This window comes from Pan troglodytes, chromosome 11 (genome assembly GCF_028858775.2).
Source record: "Pan troglodytes isolate AG18354 chromosome 11, NHGRI_mPanTro3-v2.0_pri, whole genome shotgun sequence".
Classification (NCBI taxonomy): Eukaryota; Metazoa; Chordata; class Mammalia; order Primates; family Hominidae; genus Pan; species Pan troglodytes.
The window spans coordinates 42,568,842-42,589,491 of record NC_072409.2 but is presented as its reverse complement, the minus strand read 5'-3'; the positions used below and the strand labels follow the sequence as shown (position 1 = coordinate 42,589,491).

Here is a 20,650-nt window from a genome sequence, read left to right as displayed (position 1 = left end):
GAGTATCAAAGAAAGTGTTTTTTTTAAAGAAACAAAATTTATTTGTACTTTTTTTAACCTTTTGTTTATATTTCCTGCTCATGTTTCACCTCTGTTTTATTAAATTATGTCACATATCTATGTACGTAGAGAAACCCTAAGTGAATATTTATCTAGTTTGATATTTATTTGGTCTCATTTATTTTGCTGTTTTTAACTACTTCCCTTTTTTGTAATAGCCCAGTTTCCTAGGAGCCTTGGAGCGTAAATGAGAAGGGGTCTGCATAGCACTGCCACTGCACTTAGATTTTGTTACCAGGCAACTCGTAACAGCAACATTTCCATCACTGTGTGTCATGAGGATAAATACTTTCTGTAATAAGGATTTTCTCCCTTTATGAAAAATAGAGTTGTATTATGATTTACCAAAAGTACGATTCCACATTAGCTATTTGTGGATATTTTGTGCAATAGTTGACCATCATTTTCTTGGAATTTATTGTGCCAAAGTAACCAGATAATAAATGTTATTGTAAGTGATGCATTTTATGATGTAAGCAGGTGCATAGCTATGCTGGTCCTTTTTATTTTCTATATTTTTCTGGTTACAGACCAATTCTCATGGTGAAACAGTGAAAACCTTGTATCTCAGTTACCTTACAGTCCTTCAGAAGGTAGCTAACCATGTCGCGCTACTGCAAGCTGCTAGTACTTCCAAGCAACAGGTTTGGTTGGCATTTTACATTTCTTTGTGATGCTATTGTTGTGAATATTTTATAAAGTTTTAAAATAGTTATTAAATAAAGTTTTTGTGGATGAAATTCAAGAGGAAACTGATTTGCTTATTTTTAAATGTAGATATCAAGGAGTATGTGCACTTAAGTTTTTAATCAAAGTGAACAAATTTAAGCTTAATTTAAAATAAGAACTATCTTTTATGCCTTTAATAATGTTCATATCTTTATTTTTCAAAACAGTCTTTGGTATAATTACTAAATAACATATTTGATGGGTCAGTTCTATTCCTCTAATAATGTCTGTAATGGTATTTAATCTACTGGGTAAAATGAGGATTTATAATAATTTGTATATTAAATATTAGGGCTGTTTACCAAACTGGCAAAAATCAGTAATTTCAAAGTTTACTTTGGTTGTTTCCTTTTATTCTAGAGCACACATAAATGAAAAGATGTTTTTGTAATGATTTTATATTTTTTTCTGTTATAGTTGATGCCATTTAAATGTAATTTTGAAATCTCATAAGAATTTGATATTGTTCTTTGATAGTACTCCTTACTCTTTGGGAGTATTTAGCGCCTTGTTTTGGAAATCTTAAAAAATCTTTGAAAAGTAATGATCAAATTAATAACCACATCATTAAGAATTCAATGCCATACGTTTAACATATAACCTTAAGAGTTTTTGAATTCTTAGTCTGACTTAGGGAAGCAAAAATCTTTAAAGTAATACATTCTTTCTAAAAAGAATTTTTTTTCATAAATTATTTCAATTTATACAGGTTTGAATGTGTTAAGTGGAAATATCTTTTCTTCTGCCTTTTCCCTTCAAGGAAACACTTATCAAAAGGATATGTGATCAGGTATTTTCCAGATTCCCAGATTTTGTGCAGAAAAGCAAAGATGCAGCCTTTGAAACACTTTCTGACCCTAAATACAGTGGAAAAATGAAGGTAAGTGCTCCTCTTTCAGGTTGCATACAGACATGATACACAAAATATTTATTCAGTGGTATGACAGAGACACCAACTAATCAGAACAGGTGCTCAGTCATTCAGAAGAGATGGTGGCTATGGACAAGTGGTGCAGTTGTATCAGCATTTACTAGGTCACTATGAACCCCGAATACAGATGGTGTGCACTCGATAGGTCCTCTGTAGTAGTTGCTTCAAATATACTTCAAATTTTCCTTATTGATATATTGGACTTATGCCCTCTTAAAATGCGTGTGCTGTTACCACATAGATAATAGCTTGTCTTCAGATGTTTAAGGAAATAACCTACCAGAAATATAAAAGCTAATGCAAAACAGGGGGGTAAGGAAAGGCCTTAGCTTGGAATTAGAGAAAGGAATTTCTTGAAGAGTTTAAGATGGGCAAGGTCTGTATGTCTAGAATTTTCTGCATGTTGTTTTTACTTGCAGAACTAGATCGTAAAGTTGCAAATAGTCATTTGTCATACACAGGAAAATTGACCCGTAGCTGTGCTGCTCTTGGTAATGTGTTACCGAGGGAAGGGTGGGAAAAGTAAGGCTAAGTTCTCCAACCTTGACCCAGGCCTTGGGCATTGCCTGTGGCAGCAGCATGAAATGCTGACAGCTTCCTGCCTCCTTGCAACAACAGAGTTTGTTTAACCCCTTAGTGTCTATCAAGAATCTTTATTTGTAGATTCACAGATTTTTACAGAACAAAACTCAACTTTGTTATAATTTTTAAAAGGTAAGTTCTTTTTGACATAAAAAGAATAAAAAGGAAGTAGTTCAAAGCAGTTTTTGTTTTTTTTTTTATAGAAATACTTTTAGCAATTGATCTAGATAAGTTCATCATGGTTTAGTTTGCTTGGGACCTCTAAAATCAATGAAATAAAATAGAAGGTAGGAATATACATACATACATAAAGACTATTGCATTAAAAACTTGCTTTTAAAAAATAAATGTTTATATTAATGAGGATATCATGTGATTTATTACCACAACAAATAATTCAAATCTAATGATATTTCCTAAGGTAGCAAATCTATTTTTGTCATCCATTTCATTGACTTTAATTATTTTTAAATTAAAATATATAAAAAGTCCGGTTTAGAACTGAGCACTTACTTTCCCACAGTTTAAACCAGTAGAACATTTCCAGAAATTATAGCCTCCTCTGAAAACTGCATTAGCCATTGCTACTCATTTAAATTTTATTCCCTGTGACTCTTCACTAAAAAATTACCAGTCTTGAAATTAAGTTTTATAACTCTGCATTTTATATTTTTTATATATTCATTAATATATACTTGTAAAATATACTTTTAAAGTTAATCTCCCTAGGAATAATAGTGTCTGATTAAGAGAATGATTAAATTTAATTTTATTTTAATTTTTAGGAGGGAAAAGGTAAGCATAAATTGTTGCTGGAGGCTGGGTAGTATTTTTATATGTAAATGATGCAGGTAATTTACTTGGTTTGTGAGAGAGCACCAGCCAAACAGATGGATAGTAATAAGCTAGGGATATATTTTTAGGACTATGTTAAATCATTTGACTAACAGCATCATCTGGTCATATATTGATTTGGTAATGCAGACTTACAGGCTTATCATAGAATCATTGCCTATGGGTTTAAGAACTCTAAGAATTGAGTTGCATTTACCTTTTGAATTCAGGTGATAAAAGATCTTTGTTTAGCTTGTCTTGTCACAGGTCAGCCTGCAGGTGCAAGGACTCTGAACAGAATGCCTGCTATAATCTTTATAGCCTCAAAGCTACACTTATGACCCCACCTCTTTCTCTTGAGTGTCAGAGTTTTGACCTCAACTATCATTGAAGGGGTTAGTCACAAGTTGCAATCATTCACCTGATGAAAATCTTCACTTTTCTTTCTCTTGAGAAATGCCACAGAGCCACTTACTGTGGAGGGTTGAAAAAAAGACTAGGAATCCAGCTTGGTGCTGCTGAAGTCACACAAGGGTCATGTTCATCTTTCTAGGCCTGACTGACCAAGTTGAGGAAAGTTAAGATCCAAGGTTCCTTGCTGTTAACACCCCCAAATAATACGATTCCTTTATAGGTGGATTGTCTTGTTCTGTGGAGGACAACTGAGTGATAAAACATTGGGTCTATATTGTTAAGACTCCAACATCTGTTGATTACATTGTCATTTTGGAAATTTCTGGGATCTTAATTTATAGTCGTTCATTTAGTTAGTCTCTAAACTAGCCTAATTAAGATCTCCAGTCTGAAAACATTTACTTTTCCTGTGACTTGTTTTTGTTTTTACTGTAAAATACTTGAAAACACTTAAAGTTGCAATAGTTATGATACCACCCCAAATAATGAGAATGGATTTCTATACAATATATCCTTGGTTTAAAATGTTAATATCTTAAGAAGAATGAAAAACAAACCACAGACTGGGAGAAAATATTAGCAAAACAATAAAGGACTGGTTTACAAATATACAGGTAACTCTTAAAGCTCAACAATAGGAAAGCAAACAATCCAATTTAAAAATGGGCAAAGGATCTGAACAGGTACTTCCCCAAAGAAGATAATAGAGATGGCAAATAAGCATGTGAAAAGATGCTCAACAACATATGTCATTAAAGAATTGCAAATTAAAACAGCAAGGAGATACCACTAGATACCTATTAGAACGGCCAAAATCCAGAACACTGTCAAGCCCAAATGCTGGTGAGGATGTGGAGTAACAAGAACTCCCATCTGCTGCTGGTGGGAATGCAAAATGGTATAGTCACTTTGGAAGACAGTTCAGTGGTTTCTCACAAAGCTCTTAACTAAAAAATATTACCTTAAATAGTCTTACCATATGATCCAGCAATTGTGCCCCTTGGTATTTACCCAAATGAGTTATAATGAATTAAATTTTATTGAGTTTTAATGAGTTAGAAACTTACATCCCGACAAGAACCTATGAGTTTATTTATAATTGCCAAAGCTTGGAAACAACTAAGATGTCCTTCAGTAGGTAAATGGATTAAAAAAGCTGTGGTACAGCCATACTGTGGAGTACTATTTAGCAATAAAAAGAAATGAGCTATCAAGCTACCAAAAGACATGGAAGAACCTTAGATGCATATTGCTGAGTGAAAGAAACCAGTCTGAGAAGGCTACATACTGTATAATTCCAACTATATAATACTATCAAAAGGCAAAACTATGGAGACAGTAAAAAGATCAGTGGTTGCTATGGGTTCTGGGGGAGGAAAGAATGAGTAGGTGAAGCACGAGGAATTTTTAGGGCAATGAAACAATTGTGTATGATACTGTAATGGTAGATACTTGTCATGATATATTTGTCAAAACCCATAGAACTATGTAACACAATGAATAAACCCTAATGTAAATTATGGACTTTAGCTAATAATAATGTATCAATATTCACTCATCAGTTGTTACAAATAAACCACACCAATACTAATAATACTTGATGTTATATTTTCTAATAATATTATTAATACAGATATTAATAAGAGAAAGTGTGGAGGAGGTTGGAAGTAGGAAAAGAGGAGTTTTGTGCATTTTCTACTCAATTCTGTAAAACAGAAAAAATAATATCTACCAATTTAAAAAGTCTTACGTGAAATTCAAATTACATACTTCATATAGAATCAGTTATTTTATTAAAAAATGAACTAAATGCAAATAAAACTTCATATGTTCTTCAAATATGAAAGTAATGTTTACCCGACCCATAACATTTTTATTTACCATTTGATAAATAAATTTGGTTATCTGAGTAGAAGTTTTTTTTAACTCCATAGCTTTTTTTGAGGGACTAGGGGGAGGTAGAGGTCAAAGTTAGCACAGTAGCTTCTCTTGATTGAGTAAGTGTTATATTGAGTATTTTTTTTATTTAAAAGCTTAAATGTTTATCATTAAATAAATTGTTTTAGTGTTTGTTTCATCTTGCAGAAGAATTTAGACTTTGTATAGAAAATTTCTTTTTCCCCTCTGTGGATTGCTTTTCCACATTGTTCTGGAGCTGTCATTGCCAGATGTGGAAATAAAAGTAACAGTGTGACTGTTATACACAAGGCTTTGGACTGTTTGCTTCCTCCCTGAAAGCACTGTGTGTGGGGGCAGATTACTGGCATTTTGAGGTCAAAATCAAATCTGGAAGTCAGAGCTTACTGTAAATAGAGAAACAAAGGGGAGAAAATGAGAAGAGGTGTGTATCTGACTGATTATTCTAAGAAAATAAATATCAAGACTTTTAGAACCTAGATGTAATTGAACACATTTCATTACATCCATCTAGGGACAATTTAAATACTTCCTAAAAGGAATGCTGCTCTATAATTTAGTTTCTTAGCATATTGTAGGTATAAAGAAAGTGTATTTTGGAAATTAAATTAATCCATTTAAATGCATCCCATAATCCAAAATGCTTCCTTTTTATTAAAACCAGATGAGATGAAATAAAAGTCTTTGGGAACTTTACCTCCTTATTGACAATATGATGATGAATAACATTTGATGTAATAGCTAATACTTTATTTCTCTAACTTGGAAAAAATGAAAGGAATTAGAAAAAATGAATGAGGTTAGTATTGTATGAAAATAATTTTAAAGAAATTCTCAAGTGATGTTTATATGTATAAAGTGTACTTTTAGTTGGAACTGGTTCACTGATTTTCTGTGGTTCATTTTCAGGTCCTTCAGCAGCTTTTAAATCATTGCAGGAAAAACAGAGATAAAGTTCTTCTCTTTTCTTTTTCCACCAAGGTGAGTTCATCTAAAGTATATCCTTGATTGGCCAGCCTCAACTTTTGAGGCATAAAGAATAAAGCATATGCCTACATGACACCTTACAGCCACATTTTCTCTTATCTACACAGTAGGAAATAGGTAAGCAACTTGAAGTTTTTAAACAGACACTAAAATTTCAATTGTTTCAGGGTTGCTAAATATCAAACTCAAAGATAGATTTTTATTTTCTGTTGATGTTCTTAATAATTACAATGTTCTTTAAGACATTTCATATATTTTAGAACTTAGAAAATAGCATGCATATATTTATGTAAATGATTTGACCAGTAATATTGTTTGTTTCTTAAAAATGAAAAGATTGATTTTTAAAACAAGTTCTGAATGTTAAAGCCATAATGTTGCAGGATAACGGGAATAAATATATGGGTCAGAAGTGAGAAAAATATTTATTGTTCTTGGAATTATAAGAAAGAAATTATGAACACCAATAATTAATACTTAACAAGTCTCAACTTTGTAATGGTCTGAAACTTACTTAACCAAGATTCATGTTTGCCCATCTTCATACCTCTTGTCTAGTTGCTTGACGTGCTACAGCAGTACTGTATGGCGTCTGGGCTTGATTACCGACGACTTGATGGAAGTACAAAATCAGAGGAAAGACTCAAGATTGTAAAAGAGTTCAACAGTACACAAGATGTTAACATTTGCCTTGTCTCTACAATGTAAGAAAATTAAATTTAATAACTAGATTTTTATCCAATTGTTTTTGAGATTTAGCGTAATTTTTAAAACTTACTGGATTAATTTTTAATGGCTATGCTTATTTAGAGGCAGCAAAAATACTATTATGACCGAAATTTCAATGTCTTAAGTTTTAGCTAAGCTTTTCTCTCATTTCCTTTATCAACATTGAATTCTTCTTAGAAGTCTGGGTTTATAAATGTAACAATAAAAAAATTGATACTTCCTCCTATGAATTTTCCATGGTAGTGTTTTGACCCAAGTCTCCTGGTGAGAATAATCAGACTTCTTATTAACTGGATAACTGAGACTCACTGTAGCAGCAGTTTTCCCACTGTGTCAGGGAGCCCTTGAGAGCCCACTGGGGCTAGGGGCTCACGTTTCCCTCCTCTGCCTCTACCTCATCTCAACTGGAGCAGCTCTGCAGTTAGAGATTTTATGAAAGGTAAATTGGTTCTAACCCCTATGTATGAATATCCCTTTAAGACCTTTTAGAGAATATACACACTTCTGAAAAGATTTAAATCAATATAAACACCTAAGTAAGATTAATCCCATTTTAGGAAGGAACAGATCAATAACTTTTGACATCCTGTGTAATAAGAATTTTATAGATTCACTCCCACTGTCTTTCAGAATTTCAATGGACTTTAAAAATAAACATATATAAAATGCACAAAGTAAAAATTAAATCAGAATAGAAATTAACTTAAAATGAGGAATAAAATATACTTATGAATGAGCCAACATTGTTGAGCACTTTAATTATTCTTGAATTCCTACCACTAAGACAAATGGGGAAAAGCTTTGGATTCCCATTTTCCTATAAAGGAATGCAAGAAGTAATTTTTTTCATGCGTCCTTACATACAGAGCACTAAATGACATAGAATACTGTGGTCAATTAAATTTCGTAAAACATATAAGCATTCTAACTTTAAAGTGTTTCCAATTGATAGATGCACTAAACAATGGTTCCAATAATAGACTCTATAATGACAAGCAGTAGTCTCTTATCCTTCTTCTGCTCACTTCCAGTTCATTTGCTGAGATCCTCCATAAAGTTCCTAATTACCCTTTCACCTCTATCTGTCAGAAATTGCTATTTAACCTATCCATTGAATTTTTAATTTTAATCATACTTCAAAAAACATCTTTTTGGATGGCATTTTTGCTCTATTAACTCCTGTACTTGGTGGTGCTGATCCTTCTATTTGTTGTTTCCTCTGGCTCTTGCTTATGGTTGATAGTTTCTTCATGTTTGGTCATTTTTTTTCTTTTGAGCTTATCTTCAATGGGATTTTTTTCCTCTGGAAATCCTTTGGAGACCGGTTGTAGGAGTTTTCTGCTTGTGTGGTTTTGCTTTGGCTTCTGCTGGGCATCCTGACAAGACAAGGGAAAAAGTTTTGGATTCCTATTTTTCTGTGACAATTTGAGTAATTTATTTCATAAGTCATTATATAAGGAACCTTACGTAATATAATAAATACATTCTTCAGCTGTGTTTTGCAAAAGACACATAAGCTCAGTTTTTGTTTAGTTTCTATCATTTTGCAAGGGTTTATATTTAATATGTTGTGACAGAAATGTTTTCACATTGGCTTAGCCATTATCTTGCCAGAGTACAAAGTCTTCATTATCTTTTAATTTATCAACTTTACATAAGTTGGAACTTCTCTTAAGAAAGATGATTAGGCTGCTTTCACTACTCTCTCCCCCTTTTTTTCTCACAGTGTTTGCTATTTTAAAATTATTTGTCTATAAACTACTTTTGTAACTTTCAATCTTTGTACTTCTGCATTAGATCCATTGAATTTCCTCTTAGATCTTTTTCCTGGATCCCGTGTCTTCTTCTTTCTTGGTTTGCCGCCATGTTTTACTGGAAAATGATTCAAGTTTTGATGTTCGGTCCATTAACTTTCCACATGCCTTCTAAGTCTTTGTAATGTGTGGTATTAGCATTAGCACACACCCACCCACCCTTCTACTTTTGTCACCTATACATATTATGTTAACTATTTTAACTTTTACTTTGTCAAGGGTATTAATGTTTTCAATAAGCCCTGTACCAGTAACCGGTTATTGTCCATAGGTTGGCATTAAAATTTGAAGGCAAAAAAGCGTTTACATTACTATGTTTTTATAAACTAAACGTCTTTAATGCAGGGGCAAGTAGTGCTAAGATAATTTCTCTTAATGTTCACGACCTTTTGGTCAATGCAAGATTAGTCTTAACATCAACCTCATGTGACTTCTCTTTCCTAAGACTTCATCCATGTTTTATGTTTGCACTGTTCAGTTCACTTCAAATTTCAATCATGACTTTTTCGGTCTTTTCCCCCTCTCAGTCTGTTTTTGCCCTTTGTAATAATCCTCAATGTTACTAATTCTCATTCACACATTCTCTTCTGTTGAGTCCTCTGTATCCTGAACCTGCCTCCCGAAACTTTTATTCCTTAGTTTCAATCTGGCCTAGTTTTCTAGGCCTGATAAAGAACTGTCATGTTGAAGCTTTCTTTCACTGCTCTTCTGTGGATCTTTTTGGATCTTTTTCCTGGGTTCCATGCTGTTTTTATTCTTGACTTGCCCCTTTGTTTTCCTAGGAAATATCCTCTGGTAACTTTTTAAGCCAGAATATATAGGAAGTAAATTTTCTGCATCTGTAAATACAGAAAATGTCTTTTATTGCTCTCTCACTTAATTGATACTTTGTCCAACTATATAATTCTAAATTGAAAATCATTTCCTCTTAGATCTTTGAAGGGCTTGCAGCATTGTTTTCTGATAGATGGTGTGGCTAAATAGATGTGCAGTGCCAATCCCATTTTCATTCCTTTTTGGGAACTCGTAAGAGTTTTTCTTCATCTACACTATTCTAAAATTTCACGGTGATATTTGAGTCTTGGTGTGGATCTTTGTTCATTTTTTTGTGCTGGGTACAGTAGGCTTGTATTCTGAAGGCTTATGTTCTTTTTCAACTCTGGAAAATGCTTTTTTATTATTTCTTTAACAATGGCTTTTTTTTTTTCTTCCTTTTTCCCTGCTCCCTCCCTCTGGCATGCCAGGTCGTCAGACTTTCAAACTTTCAAACTATATTGGTTCTTTAAATCTCTGAACTTTTCTCTCAGACTTTGTCATTTTGCTCTGTTCTGAGAAATGTCATTTTTCGATCTTATTATTTTGTTTGAAATGATCACTTTTTTTTTTTTTTTAAGACAGTGTCTCACTCTGTGGCCCAGGCTGTATGGTGCAATCTTGGCTCACTGCAACCTCCGCCTCCCGGATTTCAAGCAATTCTCCTGCCTCAGCCTCCCGAACAGCTAGGACTACAGGCCCGTGCCACCCCACCCAGCTAATTTTTGTGTTTTTAGTAGAGACAGGATTTCACCATATTATGCAGGCTGGTCTTGAACTCCTGACCTCGTGATCTACCTGCCTCGCCCTCCCACAGTGCTGGGATTACAGGTGTGAGCCACCATGCCCGCCATCACATTTTTAATCTAAAGTTTTTCTTGCTTTCTGACCTCTTTTGTTTTTGGAGTTACCTTTTGTTTTAGAACATCAGTGTGTTAAACTCTAGCTTTTTATAGTCATTTCATTCAGTTTATTTAAAGAATGATCATCTGGCATTTTTCCTGGGGTTTGTTTTTTGTTTTTGGAGAATCAATGAATTTATTAATGAGTTTGAGGAAAACTGGAGTTTTTAAGGTATGAAGCCACCCTATCCATAAACATGGTATCTCTTTATATTTATTTAGGTTTTCTTAGAAGCATTGTTCAAATGGATACTTCGTTTGACCTTTTATAATACTTAATACATAATAATAAAACTTATTTCATCAAAGACATGTTTGTAGAACATTAAGATGTAGTTAAGGTGTACTTTCTGATACACTTATTTGATACAGGAAGAGCATGTGGCAGACCTAAGGAATAAACAGCCTGCATACTCATTAAGTGTCTCAAATACCAGTCCTCAGTTCGAAAAGAGCAATATTAAATTTTTTTTTGCTTAACAAGTAACCCTTTGCTGTTAACCATGTAAGAATAGAGTGACAAGTTTTAAAGTTTAGGTTTCTGAGTTGTATTATCATCAAATGGAGAATTATCTCATCTGCAGAGAGAGAGAGTCTAGGGCTTTTTTCTTCTTCTTTAAAGGGAGCTTTGCTTCTTCAGCAAGGACTGAAGTTATTACTTCAGAATCTCTTGGAAGATTGCTACCTCAACTAGTAGAGATCTTATCTGTGGCTCATATATGGCATCTGAGATGGCATCATACATGGTTATGCCTGACCTTGCCATCAAGAAGGTAACTGGAACAGTTAATTAGATTTATTCAACATAGAAACCTTTAACTTCTTTTCTGCTTTTTTGCTGTCTAAATTCCACCCAATCCCCTAACTTACCCATTTTTTTAATCCTTTCTAATACTTTCTCCCTATCCCACCTCACTCTTTTCTTAGAGTTCAGTCAAGTCTCTATGACATCTTCATGGTATGTCTAATAAGCAGTTTTCCAAAGGAGAAAATTCAGTTTCTACTGAGCACTGAACTTTCAATCAGGACATTTGGGTTTGAGTCGAGACACTTGCTACTTAGGAGACCTTGAACAAATTTTTTGTGATTGTCAATTTTCTCGCCTGAAAAATCAGGATATTTTGCTTATAGAAGTCTTTAGAACAGGCCAGGTGCAGTGGCTCACGCATGTATTCCCAGCACTTTGGGAGGCCAAAACGGATGGATCACCTGAGGTCAGGAGTTCGAGACCAGCCTGGCTGACATGGTGAAACCCCATCTCTACTAAAAATACAGAATTAGCCAGGTGCAGCGGTTCATGCCTGTAGTCCCAGCTACTCAGGAGGCTGAGACGGGAGAATTGTTTGAACCCAGGAGGTGGAGGCTGCAGTAAGCTGAGATGGCGCCACTGCACTCCATCCTGGACAAGACAGAGCAAGACTCTGTCTCAAAAAAAAAAAAAAAAAGAAGTCTTGAGAGCAAAAGAACTAGCATATATGAAAATACCTTGCATAGTTCCTGATATATAGTAGATGCTCAATAAAGGTTAATTTATTTGCATTTTTGATAGAAATTGTAGGAGAAAAGATTATCATTTTTCTTCCCCTGGATGATTAGCATCCAGTGTAAAGCATTATCTAAGTGTGAGTTGTTTTGTGATACAGTGTAGGCAGCTGATGAGGGAAAATGGCAATGCAAAGCCTCAGAGGAAAGCCTGAAAGACAGCTGGGCTCAGGAAAACAGTTGAGGAAGAGAAAGAAAATCATTGTGTTCTTGGATTTTGGTTTTGCCTTTTCTTTGTAAAAATGTAAAAGTTTATCATCGTTGTCTTACAGAGTATTAAATACAGGATATGTAGATCAGATAGTTCAAAACATGAAAAGATCACAATTATTGTTATTTAAAATCTATTAAATTATATAGGCAGCTGGAATCTTCAACTCAGTATACAAACATTATATACATTGTTTTGCCAAAAGTTTCCTTTAGAAATTTTATTCCAAAAGAAATAAGTAGTATGCTGATAGAAAAAAATGAATCTAGCAAAACCAATACGTGATTTTTATACTAATAATAAAAACTGCCAAAAAATATGTCTTTAGTGACTTCTCTTCACTGTTACCTTAACCACAGGTCAAGTTAAATGAAGACAAAACTTTTGGCTTCCATTTAAGTGTCAAAAAGACTCTGTAGCATGAATACTAGGCACAACTTCATTCTTGGTTTTGACTTTCAGAATCATACACTAGTTGACTACAAACAGCTTTCTAAGCAAACCCTATAATTTGAAATACAATGCTTTATTCATACTTACTAACTTGTGAGGATTAAGTTAAGGATTTGGGGTACCATACTGCAAAAGTAAAATTTTCCAGATGATATAAGTACCTCTAGGTAGTCCAACACCAGGAATCATGAGCTTTGAAAGGATCTGGAGAAACATCATTTTCTGTCTCTCATAACATTATTCCAAAACACTGTCAACTTTCCCAGAAAGATGAGGACATTTCTTTTGTTATGTACCCCAAGAGAAAGAGATTCTAAACCACTCTTTTCAAATAAATAATGAGAATCATATTATATGCCTTTTGTTAAAATCTGCCTTTACTGCTTTATTTTGTCTCAGTCTCACACCTTTTTGTTCAACTACTAATATCTTCATGGACCCTTAATGTGCAGCAAGAAAAATAAGAGAATTTTTGCCTTTGAAGAGCAATATAATGCAATAAATGCTTTACTGGAGTTTATGTGTGAAGATCCATAGGCATTTAAGAAATAGATAGATCAAAAAATCCCATAGAAGGATGGTGATGTTTTAACTGGTTCTTTAGAGATAAGATTTTATTAAAAAGAAAAGGAAAAGCAGGTTTTGGTAAAGGGCATTTTAGGCACAGAGAATAGCATAGGTACCAAAATAACTAGAGAACTTACGTGTTTAGTGCTTAGGATATGTGGAGGCAACAGCTTGGGTGTATGACTACATAGGAGAACTCATGAGTTATTTTAACGAAGCTCAGTTTAACAGAGTGTAAGTATCCACTCTGTGACAGGCCCTGGAGGAGACACGTCTCTTAAAGTTTATAACTCAAAAAGTAGAGGGGTACAGGAGGAGTTGTTCAGAAACATGTAAAAGGATAGTTCAATACAGTATGGCGAATGCAGGGTAGGAGGAGGCACAGAGGAGAAAGATTTAGTTCAGGCTTTGTTAATGACACTTGAAGGACAAGGAAAAGTTAGCCGGGCAAATAAGATAGCAGAGAAAATTGTATGAAAGCAACTTTAAGTGTTTTGGTCACTTGTGGTATAGATATCAAGAATGACTGGTGTGATACCAGCTGCAGAGACGGTAGGCCTGGTCATTGAGGCCTATTGGTCTCTGATGAATAGGAATTAATGGGTTTTAAGCTACAAACAGCTTTCTAAGCAAACCCTGTAATTTGAACTACAATGCTTTCATACTTACTAACTTGTAAGGATTAAGTTAAGGATTTGGGGTACTATACTGCAAAAGTATAATTTTCCAGATGAGTAGTACACTTAGTTCTGTATATTCTGTGCTTAAAATAATTTTTATGTAATGTGAGAATGGGCATGGGTGTAAGGTCTGAAGTAAGAGAGGACAATCAGAAGACCAAAGAAGTAATACATGCAAGCGCAATCTAATAACAGCTCTGAAAAGGGCAGTGGTAATAGGAATGGAGAAGGGACTCAAGAGAAAAACATTTCTGAGCTAAATATGACAGGACTTGATACTGGTTTGCTTTTAGTGGGAAAGGGAAGTAGTGATGGAGAAGAAGAAGTCTATAGTGATACTTAGCATGGCTTTTGGCTTTGATGAGTGAGTATATGGGTGGTATCACCAGGAAATATATGGAGAAAAAGAACTCTGGGTCCAGGGAAGTATTAGATGTAGCTCATTATAAAATGAGCATTGATGTTATTTCATCTTGTTCTCTTCCTTTTGGAGAGAGAACATGTGGCATCCTGTTGCAGTGTAACTCTTGGCTCTCTCTTATTCACTATGACAAGCCTGAAGCATATGCGGTAGCACCCTGACTGCCTGCCTTGTGATCAACATGTGATGGTGGAAATAATCTGTACTTAAGAATCCATTCTGTGTTAAGGCTATATGGATGTTAGCCACATTTTTAAATTAAACTTTTTATTCTGAGATATTTCTAGATTCACAAGTAGTTTTAAGAAATAATACAGAATGATCCCATGCACTCTTTACCCAGTTCCCCCAATGTAATATCTTGTAAAACTGTAGTACATTATCACAACCAGGATACTGACGTTCATACAGTGAAGAGCAGAACATTTCCATCACAAGAATCCCTCATGCTGTCCTTTTGTAGTCACATCTGCTTTCCTCTCTCCCCTTTCTCCCTGAGCCCTGGAAACCACTAATCTGTTCTCCATTTCTGTAATTTAGAACAACATAATCAAGAATGTTATGTAAAGGGAGTCATAAAGTATGTAACCTTTTGGGATTGGCTATTTTCACTCAGCGTAATTCCCTGTAAATTCATCCAGTTGTTGTATGTGTCAATGGTTCTTTTCTTTTTATTGCTCTTAGTATTCATGATATGGATACACCACAGTTTGTTTATACATTCACCTGTTGAAGGGCATCTGGGTTGTTTCCAGTTTTTGGCTGTGACAGATAAAGCTATTAACATTTGTGTACAGATTTTTGTTTGAACATTAGTTTTCATTCCTCTGGGATAAATGCTAAATATTGCAACTGCTGCATTATGTGATAGTCGCATATTTCGTTTTATAAGAAATTGCTAAACTGTTAACAAAGTGGCTATATGGTTTTACATTCCCAACAGCAGTGTGTGAGTGATCAGGTTCCTCTGCATTTTCACTAACGTTTGCTATCGTCACTATTTTTTTCATTTTAGCCATTCTGATGGGCATGTAGAGATATGTCATTGTGGTTTGGATTTGCATTTACCTAATGTCTAATGATATTAAACATCTTTTCATGTGCTTATTGTATAAAGCTGGTGTTAATGCTTCTGTAAATGGTAAAATTCTCCAGTGGAATCATCTGGGCCTGGAGGGGTTATTTTTTTCCCTAAGAGTTTTGAAAATAACATACTCAATTTCTTTAATAGTTATAGGACTATTCAGGTTGTTTCATTTAGTTGAGTTCAGTGGTTTGCAGTTTTTGAGGAATTCTCTTCTAACTTATTGAATTTATGACCATAAAATTTTTTATAGTATTAATTTATCCTTTTAATAGCTGTAGGAGCTGTGGTGATATCCCTTGTTTCATTTCTAATATTGGTAATTTGTGTATTCTCTTTTATCTTTGTCATTGCTAGTTTAGCAACGAATCAGCTTTTTTTCACTGATTTTTCTCTGTTATTTTTCTGTGTTCAGTTTTATTGATTCTGCTTTTTTATTTATTATTTCCTTTCTTCTGCTTGCTTTTTTGCTTCTTTTTCTAGTTTCTTAGGGGAAGGACCTCAGATTATTGGTTTGAGACCTTTAATTTTTCTCTAATATAAGCATTTAATGTTACAAATTTTCCTAAGCCCTGCTTAGCTGCATCCTACATATTTTGATATGTTGTATTTTCATTTGTGTTACGTTATTATTTATTTCTCCTTGTATTTTTTTTCACAGTTTTTTTGGATTTCGGATTTTGTTTGACTCATGAGCTATTTAGATGTATGTTGTTTAATTTCCAAGTGTTTGGAATTTTTTTTGTTGTCCTCCTGAAATGTATTGCTAGTTTGACTCCATTATCGTTAGAGAACATACTCAGTATAATACCATTATACTCAGTATATACCAGTATAGTTTCAGTTCTTTTAAATTTGTTGAGGTTTGTTTTATGGCCCAGGATTTGGTCTATCTTGGTGAATATTCTATAGGAACCAGGAAAAAAAAGTGTGTGTGGTGCTGTTCTAGGTGGAGTGTTCTGCGTATGTCATTGGTTGGTCATTTTGTTCTTTTATATCCTTGCCAATTTTCTCCCTAGGAGTTCTATCAGTTGCTGAATGTGGGATATTGAAATCCTCAACTATAATTGTGCATTTGCCTGTTTCTCTTTTCAGCTTAATTTGACTTCATGTATCTTTCAGCTCTGCTGTTTTGGTGCTGTTTGGTGTTTTGGCAGATTGATCTTTTTGTCATTGTGCATTGTCCCTCTTTTAACTATTAACTGTCTTTGCTCTGACATATACTTGGACTAATATTAATATAGCCAGTCTTGCTTTTTTCTTTGATAATTGCCTGGTATATCTTTTATCATCCTTTCACTCTCAGCCTAGCTGTGTCATCATATTTAAAGTGTTTTGTTTTGTTTTTTGTGGAGAGCATATTGTTTTTTCAAACTACCCTGCCAATCTTACGATTTTAAATGGTATATTTAGGCCATTATATTGAAGGTAATTATTGATATTTTTTATTTAACTTTTATCTTTTTATCTCCTATTTCTAGTTCCACTGTTTCTCTTATTCAGACATTTCTTTAGGATTCTGTATTTGTTTATGTATAGTGTTTTTTAGTATATTGCTTTGTGTAGCTTCCTGGTGGTTGCTCTGGGTATTACATTGTACATAATAACTTCTCACAGTCTACTGGTATACAGGTTTACCAGTTTGAATGAAGTATAGAAATTTTACTTACATTTAAGCTTCTTTTCCTACTCCACTTTTAAGATATTATTGTCTTAGATATTTCCTCTACATGCCCTAAGCAGCATATCAGATTGTATTGCAGTTTTCCTTTAACCATGAAATGTGATTTATGAAATTCATGAGAAATAAAATAGTATTTATATTCACCCCTATTTTAACCTATTCTGATCTTCCTCTTTCCTTTCTGTTCTAGTTCCAAGCCTTATTCTGCTTTTTTTTTTTTTTCCTTATGAACTTTCTAGCCACCGATCTTTTAGGTTAAGTCTGCTGGTAACAGGTGCTCTTAGTTTTCGTTAGTCTGAGAATGTCTTATCTCCTTTCCCTTTCTGAAGGATATTTTCACTGAGTATAGAATTCTGGGTTGACAGTTCTTTTCTTTCAGCACTTGAAAGATAATGTCACTTTCTTCTGATATCCATGGTTTCTGATGTTTCTCTCTGTTGTTCACATTTCGTGAATGATACTGGTTCTCATCATGCTTACTGATTCTGTCTTTTGTCTTTTCCACTGTACTGTTCAGCCCATTTGGCAAGTTTTGTATTTCAGCTATTTTTCCATTCCAAAATTTTTATTTTGCTCTTTATATCCATTTTTGTTTTGTTTGTTTGTTTTTGCTGAGACTCAATTTTTTTGTTTGTTTCAAGCATGTTTGTAATTGCTTGTTGAAACATTTTTATGATGGCTTTGTTAAAATTCTTGTCAGGTAATTCCAACATCTGATTCATCTCAGTCTTTTCTTATTCAGGCTGCAGTTTTCCTGGTTCTTGGTATAAGTGATTTTTTATTGTATCATTGTGTCTTGGACATTTTGAGTATTGTGTTATGAGACTCTGCATGTGATTTAAATCTTCCATTTTAGTACACCTCCTCTTTGACACCATGCCAGCCAAGTAGGGGTGGAAAGCTAAGTTCTGTCTTTGGCCTCTGCTGATAGCCTGAGAGGGAAGTGCTTTACTACTGCTCCCACCTGGCATCCCCTGACACCATGGAGGGAGACCCTGTTATCATTGGGAAGAAAACGAAAGCTCTAGCTCTTCACTCAGTCTTCTCTGACACCACCCCAGCAGGAATCAGTGGTAGTGTCTCATTATAGCCAGGCAAGGGTAGAAGTCTAGCATCCTCATTCAGCCTTTGCTGACTGAGGTAGGGATGGGGCCACAGATTGTTCCTTGGTGTTTGGCAGGAGTAGAGTGGTTATTGTCTCACATTTTTCTGCCTTTCAAGGCTATACCTTTCCTGGTTCTTTGGCTAAAGGGAAAAGGCTTTTCTTGGGATATATATATATATATATTTTTATAGTCTGTGACTTTTGGCATTACCAACAGCTTGGGATATGTTAAGAACCCAGCTTGTGGTATCTTAAGCCAAAAAAAAAAGCTAGACTTTCTTTTCACAGTTTTTTTGGATTTCAGATTTTGTGTGACTCATGAGCTATTTAAATGTATGTTGTTTAGTTTCCAAGTGTGTGGAATTTATTTTGTTGTCCTCCTGAAATGTATTGCTAGTTTGATTCCGTTATTGTTAGAGAACATACTCAGTATAATACCATTATACTCAGTATATACCAGTATAATTTCAGTTCTTTTAAATTTGTTGAGGTTTGTTTTATGGCCCAGGATTTGGTCTATCTTGGTGAATGTTCTATAGGAACCAGGAAAAAAAAAGTGTGTGTGTTGTGCTGTTCTAGGTGGTGTGTTCTGTGTATGTCATTTAAATCCTGTTGGTTGGTCAGTTTGTTCTTTTATATCCTTGCCAATTTTCTCTCTAGGAGTTCCATCAGTTGCTGAATGTGGGACTCCTTCAGCTAGGCTTTCTTTTTTGGAAAAGCCATGGAAGCTTTCTTTTTTGGAAAAGCCATTCCTTTTTTTCAGGAAAGCCATGACTCACTGCCATGCCATTCCTTAGGCCTTGTAGTCCCTAGCCTGCCTATCTTCTCTGTACCTTTCAGAGTTTTACGTTTATTTTCTATGTAATATCCAGAGTTTTAGCTGCACTTAGTGGAAGAATAAGATGTGTATCTATTCCTGAATTGAGTTTTTTAATGTATGTATTACTTTAGCTAGAATGTACTAACACTTTTTAAAAATTATATTAGGAAAATCTTGCAGAAGTAGTATTTGAGTATCAAAAAAAAGTAAAAACCAGCACAAACTATTTACGTGGGCTCTAATGACCAGTTTTTTAGGGATTTTCTAGAGTGGTAGAAATAAAATTGTGCCTTAAATATTTAATTTGTGGCATATTTGTATTTTAATCACCACCTTACTTTGATGAAATTAATGCAATATTGTACTGTTTTGGCTATAGAAACCTGGCACAGTTGAGTTATAGCACAACAGTTAGTTTTTGCTGTTCTAATGTGCTTTTTTTTTTCTCTTTCCTCCAGGGCTGGTGGACTAGGCCTCAATTTTGTCGGTGCCAATGTTGTTGTATTATTTGATCCTACTTGGAATCCAGCCAATGATCTTCAAGCCATTGACAGGTATAATACTGACAAAATTTAAAGTGATCTGCAAATACTTTTAATCTAAAAATACTCTTGAACTTTTAAGGTTGCTTATACTATGACTATGATTAGAAGAAAGGGGGAAACTGGTAAAAACGTACATTTAATATAATCCTGACCTTCTCAATCCAAATAACAGTCCAAAAATAGCCATTTTTCATCCATCTCAGAATCCTATTAATATGACAGAAATGACTTAAGAAGAAAGAATAAATTCCTAATACTGTAGGAAAATAGCATAGTTCTGTACTAGCAGATCAGAAGTTTTGAGAAACTCCTGGAAGATAGAAAGCAAGTAGAATCTCTGATCAGGGTATCTGCAGAGAAATACTACAATCCAAAGTCTGCAGGAAAGAGTACAGAAATTTTAAGCATGGGGTTGCAACTACAGTATGTGGGAGTAGACAGAGTGCATCATTCTGGGAAATTGATAATGTCCTGACTCTAATACAAATTCCCCTCTGACACCCTACTTTACAGAGAGATTGGCCGTAACAGGTACTCTTTGATTAAAGCTGAAAGAATAATTTTACACATTTTATAAACAAATGGGGAATCTGACTGTAGAAAGCTTCCTAGAATGGATGTTGGAACCAGATCATAAAGCCAGAGCCAAGCCTGAAGTACTTCCAGATCTCCCCAGGACATGAAAAAGGGAAATACACGTGTTACCTGCATGGAAACACAGACCGGCTTTCCAGTGATTCACCTAGTCGTCATTTTAATTATGAATGGGAAATGAAGAATTATGAAACATTTTAATAAAATTAACCTAGCAAGAAAGCAAAGGACG

At 34.3% G+C, this 20,650-nt stretch overlaps 1 protein-coding gene across 13 annotated transcripts in view; it reads left to right on the top strand.

Annotated features, from left to right (window-relative positions):
- ERCC6L2 (ERCC excision repair 6 like 2) overlaps nt 1-20,650 on the top strand; it is a 184,625-nt gene that overhangs the window by 65,998 nt on the left and 97,977 nt on the right. For all 13 annotated transcript variants that reach the window (XR_010148628.1, XM_054658300.2, XM_063787645.1 and 10 more), the window contains 5 exons: nt 591-704; nt 1,550-1,669; nt 6,377-6,448; nt 7,013-7,158; nt 19,738-19,833. Coding sequence is in view for 12 of the 13 variants with exons in the window: in XM_054658300.2 (XP_054514275.1) it covers nt 591-704; nt 1,550-1,669; nt 6,377-6,448; nt 7,013-7,158; nt 19,738-19,833 (548 nt within the window). In the remaining variant the exon portion in view is untranslated. The remainder of the gene's footprint in view (nt 1-590; nt 705-1,549; nt 1,670-6,376; nt 6,449-7,012; nt 7,159-19,737; nt 19,834-20,650) is intronic.